At 35.9% G+C, this 7,386-nt stretch overlaps 1 protein-coding gene across 1 annotated transcript; it reads left to right on the top strand.

Moving 5' to 3' along the window:
- The first annotated feature begins 2,809 nt into the window (after nucleotides 1-2,809).
- Nucleotides 2,810-6,676, top strand: LOC139858803 (phytoene synthase 2, chloroplastic-like). The gene is made up of 6 exons (XM_071847642.1): nucleotides 2,810-3,499; nucleotides 3,898-3,948; nucleotides 5,220-5,392; nucleotides 5,522-5,757; nucleotides 6,122-6,314; nucleotides 6,421-6,676. The coding sequence occupies exons 1-6, from the start codon at nucleotides 3,079-3,081 to the stop codon at nucleotides 6,613-6,615; spliced, it is 1,269 nt and encodes a 422-aa protein (XP_071703743.1). The 5' UTR covers nucleotides 2,810-3,078; the 3' UTR covers nucleotides 6,616-6,676.
- The last annotated feature ends 710 nt before the right edge of the window (nucleotides 6,677-7,386 follow it).

Below are 7,386 nucleotides of genomic sequence, written 5' to 3'. Positions count from 1 at the left end.
CTCTAGTTGGGACTTGGTGACCATCCTAAATGTATCTAAGTGTGTTTTAGGACTACAAGTCATTACTAGTTAATCTTGAGAGCATTCTTCCTCATTTAGCCTTAATTAATCACTAAGTCATTTCTAATAGCAATCATTGTTCTAGTGACATTGGCTTAAGTGTGTTGGTACTTGATGATCATACTAAGGATATCTAGATAAGAATTAAGATCACAAGTTGTTGATTAACACTTATGTGTTATGCATAATCTTGGTTAATTTGTCATTAAGATGTCATTAGGCGCAATTAATCACAATTAGTGTTTTTATGACCAAACCTCGGTTGAGTATGAAGAAGGCATCTATTCTAAGCATGTTGAGAAAGGTTTCATGAATTATAGATGTCGAAAACTAGTCAAACTTTATTTGGTCAAAAATGGTAACAGAGAAAACTGCGGTCGCACTGCGGTTGACCGTGGTGGTGACCGTGCAACTTGTTTTCACAAAACTGCGTTGCAATTCAGTTTGAGTTTTCACGGTTGACTATGCGGTCGACCGTACCTCGACCGTGTGTTTAGCTGAATTTTGAATTTCATTCTTTAACCTATGTTTGACTTGGTCGTTTGCAAGATAAAGTATGGATTAGTGACCTTGCGTGTTTTATGTTAAGATGTCAGTCATCACTTATGCATATGTATGTGTCATCATCAAAACATATTCTTTGGTTAATCACACTTTGGTTAATCATACTTAAGTTTATCGTTTAGTGCATTAATCCACATTCAACCAACAAGTGTTATACCGTGTAATGGACCTGTTGTTAATGATCCGTACCATAGAGGTTTTGGACGGGGCATCACACGCCACACGAAGCATATATGCTACTAATTACTTTGACCCCAAGAGAATTGGTTTCGGTTTTAAACCTCCACCACTATTTATCCAATAACGCAAGATTTTTAGTATTTAAAGACCCAATTTTCAACCAGCCCTTTTCATAAGAACAAATGACATTTACCCATTTAACCCAAGAAATGTTTGAGCCCGAACCCGACCCGCCCCAAAAGAAAGAACGCCTTAACCTCTCAAGTGATTTGATCACACATGGCAGGGCACGAAAAAGCGAGAAGTAGTACAACGGAAGGCTAGATATAACCGACTTGATAAGAACCAAACGACCCCAAAAAGACATTTTAAATATTTTCCAATTCGCGAGTTTATTTTGAATTTTGGTGATAACCGGTTCCCAATCTTTTACTTTCCTCATTTTCGAACCGACCGGTAAACCAACGTATATGAAAGGTAATTTGCCAACTTGACATCCCAAATAATTATCCGCCGTATTCGCTTCATCCTCACTTACCCCAATACCATACAAACAACTCTTATGAAAATTTACTTTTAACCCGGACGCCCATTCAAAACATTTGAGTAATTTAAGTAGGTTAATTGCATTTCCACGACTCCATTCACCAATGAGGATAGTATCATCCGCATATTGAAGATGCGAGATCGGAACCTTGTTATTGCCTACTTCTATATCCGTAAATAGATTTTTTTCCGGTGCCGCTTTCACCATTATATTTAACCCTTCCGCCGCTATAATAAAAAGAAATGGTGACAACGGGTCACCTTGACGAACACCCCTTTGTAGTATGAACTCCTTTGTTGGCGAACCATTTATAATAAGAATAGAAATTGAAGCCGAGCAAAGACATTGCGTGTATCCATTTCCTCCATTTTAACCCGAACCCCATACTCTTCATAACATCCATAAAAAAATCCCAATTAAGGCAATCAAATGCCTTTTCAAAATCCACTTTAAATAACAAGCCATTTTTTTCCAATTACACTTCAAAAGATCAATGCTTTCATTAACTACCAAAACACCATCAAGAATAAATCTACCTTTCAAAATCGCTCTTTGCTCCGATCCCACAAGTGAAGGAAGAACCCTTCTTAGCCGGTTAGAGAGTAATTTAACTATAATTTTATAACAGCTACCAATTAGACTAATAGGGCAAAAATCCCCCAAACCTTGCGGATCACTTCTCTTAGACACCAAAGTCACGAAAGATGCATTACAACCTCTCGAAAATTCTGCACTTTCCCAAAACCAAGATAAAGCTTCACAAAGGCCATTTTTGATAATATTACAATGTTTCTTGAAAAATCTCATGTTAAAGCCGTCCGGATCCGGGACTTTTGTACTACCACAATCAAGAATTGCATTTTGAATTTCATCAATATCAAAAGTTTCCTCCAATGAAAAAGCTTCATCATTAGTGAGTGCCGGATATAAAGATCTTCTAGGCATGGTCTTTCATTGTCGGGTTCTACATAGATACCTTTGAAATGATCATAAGTTCCGGCTTTTATATGGCTCGGTTCAATATTCCATACTCTAGTGATATTTAATCCCCGAATGTTGGATTATTTTTTTTTTAATTTTCGAAAATTCATGTGATGTGCTTTAAACTACTTAATAAAATTTTTAAATTTTTGAATTTTTGTTTTATTATTCGGAACGAAGTTTTTAAATTTTGGTGTTATTATTCGGAACAATATTACACGAAGTAGTAGTAAGTACATTTTCTATCATTGCAATTTTTAGCCTTTTTCAGCTCACCTTTTTCGTACTGTCACTATCAAAACATCATTATTATTTTCTTAATATTTTTTTAAGAATTTTCAAGTGTTCTTTTTGGTTAAACATATATCATCGATTGAAACCTAATGTGTGGATAGTGGTGAAGTGTATCTACTCTGAATTTTACTACCACAACATACATGTGGACACAAAAGAGGCACACCTCATATCTGCCCAAATTCTAATCCTATATTATATTTAATTCCCTTCGTCATTCACCATTCGAACCCCCATTTCTTCAAGAACCCTCCATTTTCAATATAAATCCTTCATAGCTGATTCAGATTTTGAATAAATTCGCAAACTTTTTGGCCAATTCTTAATCTTTCCTCTGAATGTGAAGTGGGGTTTATTCTAAAATCCCAAAAAACACAATCTTTTTAAGTGGGTGCTTTTTACTGTGTGATTACACCCACACAGATCTTATCTTTTTCTTCAATTTTGACACCATGTCTGCTGCTATGATTTGGGTTGTTTCCCCTAATTCTTCTGAGGTGTGTAATGGGTTAGATTCATCAAAATTGTTAGGGAAAGAAAAAGGGTTATTTAGGGGTGAAAAAATCAAGAATGTTAGTAGGAAACACAAGTGTTATTCTATGTTTGGTGAATTGGGTTTTTTGGGCTCAAGAAAATTAGATGTGGTTTCAAGGGTAGTGGCTAACCCATCTGGGAATTTGGTTATTTCATCAGAACAATTGGTTTATGATGTGGTTTTAAAGCAAGCAGCTTTGGTTAAAGAGCAAGTTAGATCTAAAGAAGATATGGAGGTGAAACCAGAAATTGTTCTTCCAGGAACACTTAGTTTATTGAATGAAGCTTATGATAGATGTGGTGAAGTTTGTGCTGAGTATGCAAAGACATTTTATTTAGGTTTGTCACCTTTTTGCTTTTTAGTACTAGTAATTAATAATATATTAATATTAATCTAAGATTGTTTATTAAACCTGTGCTTAATGAGGTTGCATTATTTAATCTTTAAATTTTGTTTCATGTGTTCTCTGGAATTGTACAATGGCCTTATGTGTATTGGAATAATCAGTTTGCATTAGCTAATTATAAGAAGGCTTTTTCATCTGAACACTAATAAATTGATTATCTACAATTTTAAAACGCAATAATCTGATAATTTTGTTTGCGACAACAAACCAAAGATGCTTTTAGATTTAGAGTAATAATAAAAGAAAGTCTCAATTTATTTTGATCTGCTCAGGCAGTTGTTTTCTTGATTATTGTATTACTACTGATTTATTTTATTTTGTAACCTTTAGGGACATTGTTAATGACACCCGAGAGGCGAAAAGCTATTTGGGCAATCTATGGTAAGGTTCTTATGATTTTATCTGTTTAAATTAATAATCACTGTGGAAATTTGTTTTTCTTATTTTTGGATTATAGTTTTAAAGCATATTACTATATGTTTATTGTATGTGCAAACTTTCTTGCCAATATACAATCTTTTTGTAAGAATGAGTGGTTTTACTAGTGTGATTGCTTTGTAAAACTGCTTTTAGTGAGTTTCTTAAAAGATGTTTAACGTTAGATTAGTGTTTTGGTATGAGTCATGACATAGAATAATTAAGAATAATGAGGTTTCTCTAAAACTTTAAACTTACAATGTTTGTACCAACTGCTAATTTGTAATTTAGCATTATTTTGAAGATCACGTGCTAGATATATTTAGTAAAAAAAGGTGGTAATTTAAAATATTTTAGGTTATTAATTAAACTTGGTGGTCAAAATGTGACTGCTATAGACCTTACCTTATATGGAGATATTGATATAGGTAGAGTCATTTTCTTAGTGAATAGTTTCTATTAATAGAAATCTCAGTGTTATTATTATGCCATCTACCTTGATACTTTTTGGATTTTGTTACGAAATTATCTTTACAGTTCAAGTTGTACTTTGCTAGGACTTTTGTAACAACTTGAAACTTACGAGGTTTTCCCTATTCGGGTTATCCGAGAGGGTGAGTATTTTTAACTCTGATTTACACGGCCTATCCGGGACAGTCCGTGACCGTTTCCCAAACCTTCGTTGGCCACCCCAAGATTAGAACTTGTGAACCCTCGCAAAATTTTCAGTGCTCAACCGCTAGGCTATTTTGGGATGGTTAGGACTTATGTAACAACTTTAGATATAATTTAAATCATAGGAAACTCATTTTTTTATTTAAACTCTTTTGATTGGTTTTATGAAAATTAATTTAGTTTTTATTGTAAAATATCAAACAACAACAACAACAATACCCAACAACAACAATACCCAATCCCACGAGTGTAGGGTATGGGGGAGGTGGAGTGTAGACAATCATTCCTCGAACCCTAGATTAGAGGGAAGTCACTACTCCACCCGCGGGTATAGAACCCGCGACTAGATAAGATCGTCCCACCCTCTACTCGAGAGCCAAGAGATTGCTTCCTGAGGGACCTCCGGCCAGGAAAGCTCAATAAAACGAGAAAGTGCGGACATACGTACCTGTAAGCGTTATGTGCGTCTAGGAAGATGAAACCATACGAATAAGCCAAAAATATTGTAAAATATCAAACTCTCTTAGTTTTGACTTATTGTATTTCGTTCCATCAAACAGTATGGTGTAGGAGAACCGATGAACTCGTTGATGGACCTAATGCATCGCATATAACTCCCAAAGCTCTTGATCGATGGGAGTCAAGATTAGAAGATCTTTTTAATGGACGCGCTTTTGATATGCTCGATGCTGCTTTATCTGATACCGTTTCAAAGTTTCCTGTTGACATTCAGGTTGACTTTTTATAAATGGCTGCTAAATAAATCATATGTGGAATGTGGATAATTACTAATTTCAACAGCATTAGGGGTCTATGTTTCAACAAATTTTTGACATTTTTTTTCGTTTATTGATTTTTGCAGCCATTTAAGGATATGATTGAAGGAATGAGGATGGATCTTAAAAAGTCAAGATATGAGAACTTTGATGAGCTTTATCTTTACTGTTATTATGTAGCTGGAACTGTTGGATTGATGAGCGTACCGATAATGGGAATTGCGCGAGATTCTAATGCGCCAACCGAGAGTGTTTACAATGCCGCTTTGGCTTTAGGGATTGCTAATCAACTCACAAACATTCTTCGGGATGTAGGAGAAGAGTAAGTTTAGCATATGCTCTCCTTTGACTTTTGACTTTTTAGGGAAATTAATCAATTTTTTTTTATAATAAAAAACTTACACACCCAAATGCGAATTTATTCCACGAATATATACATATTGTACACCTCTGGACTTGAACCCATAACCTCATGGCTGGAGGGCACCTCGATACCGCTGGACCGACCCAACTTCGAACTTGGTTTTCGGTTCGGCTTCGGTTTTGCCTTTAAAATTTTCAAAACCGAACCGAATAAACCGAGGAAACCGAAAACCGAGTCGATGAACACCCTCAAGACCAATGGCACTTTGGTGATATAAATCAAATACGAAGTTTTTGTTTATTTTTTTATTTTTCTGGTACAGTGCAAGAAGAGGAAGAGTTTACCTGCCACAAGACGAACTGGCACAAGCGGGATTATCAGATGAAGACATATTTGCAATGAAAGTAACCGATAAATGGAGGGTCTTCATGAAAAAACAAATAAAACGAGCAAGAACGTTCTTTGATCAAGCAGAAGAAGGCGTTACACAGCTAAGTTCTGCTAGTAGATGGCCGGTAAGCCTCTTAAACCTTAATAATAATAAATTAATCAATTAAACCAAATCGCGCATGTTAAAATTGCCACCCCTATCTCTTAATATCATGATCTTGTTTTCTATAGGTTTGGGCATCGTTATTATTATATCGTCAAATACTGGATGAGATTGAAGCGAACGATTACAATAACTTCACTAAGCGGGCGTATGTAAGCAAACCGAAGAAGATAATTTCTTTGCCGCTGGCCTATGCAAAATCTCTTGTGCCACCATCATCAAGAAAGTTGGCTTTAAGTGAACATCAGGGGGTAAATGTGTAACTTACTCGCTATATATATAGTTGTAGAAAAATGAGAAATGGTCAATATCTGTATATCACAAGCTGTTGTAAACTTGTAATGAAGAAATCAGATATAGAATAGAAATATTTGTTCCCTGTAGATTTAAAAAGAAAAAAATAAGATGCCTTTAGCTGTTCTATATTAGCTGAGATGGCTAAACTGAAATGATTGTGGATGTGGTATCATCTGTATATCTCCAAATGATCGGTAGCCGGTAGGGATGGTATAAAAACCCGTACCCGATGGGGAAACCCGAAACCCGATATATTTGGGTTGGGTTCGGGCCGGGTAAATGGGTCTACGATCAGGTATGCGGATAGTTTTTAATTTTTTCGTGGGTCCGGGTCCGGGTATAGTTTGACACAAACCCGATTACTTAGCCCGTATACCCGAAAAAAGACCTGAGTCTCATATACCCGGCCTGTATACCTGATTACCCGGCCCGTATATCCGATTACCTGTCCCGTATACCCGAAAAGACTCGAATATCCGTGGAATAACCCATTTATCCAATAGTTCGTAAGTAAATGGGGACCCGAATAGTTCGGTTAAACGAGCAGCGTTTTTCCCGGTCAAGCAATCCAGGGAGATCGAGTATTTTTTTACTTAGATGTGTACGGTTTAACTGAATAATCTCGTGATGAATTTCTACCCTTTTATGACCACCTCTAGATATGATGCTGGTGAGGTAAGATTTTTAAATCTGATACCTCTTGTGAAGATATCAAGACTCAACCACTAGGCTATCTT

Source organism: Rutidosis leptorrhynchoides, chromosome 7 (assembly GCF_046630445.1).
Source record: "Rutidosis leptorrhynchoides isolate AG116_Rl617_1_P2 chromosome 7, CSIRO_AGI_Rlap_v1, whole genome shotgun sequence".
NCBI lineage: Eukaryota > Viridiplantae > Streptophyta > Magnoliopsida > Asterales > Asteraceae > Rutidosis > Rutidosis leptorrhynchoides.
The sequence above is the reverse complement of the archived record's forward strand: the minus strand, read 5'-3'. Positions and strand labels throughout refer to the sequence as shown.

What these genes read in the sequence shown, in the direction of transcription:
- LOC139858803 (XM_071847642.1), top strand. Translation starts at nt 3,079, where the DNA reads ATGTCTGCTGCTATGATTTGGGTTGTTTCCCCTAATTCTTCTGAGGTG. An exon ending in AGTTTCCTGTTGACATTCAG is followed by an intron (nt 5,393 to 5,521) that starts GTTGACTTTTTA and finishes TGATTTTTGCAG; the next exon opens with CCATTTAAGGATATGATTGA. An exon ending in GTTCTGCTAGTAGATGGCCG is followed by an intron (nt 6,315 to 6,420) that starts GTAAGCCTCTTA and finishes TGTTTTCTATAG; the next exon opens with GTTTGGGCATCGTTATTATT.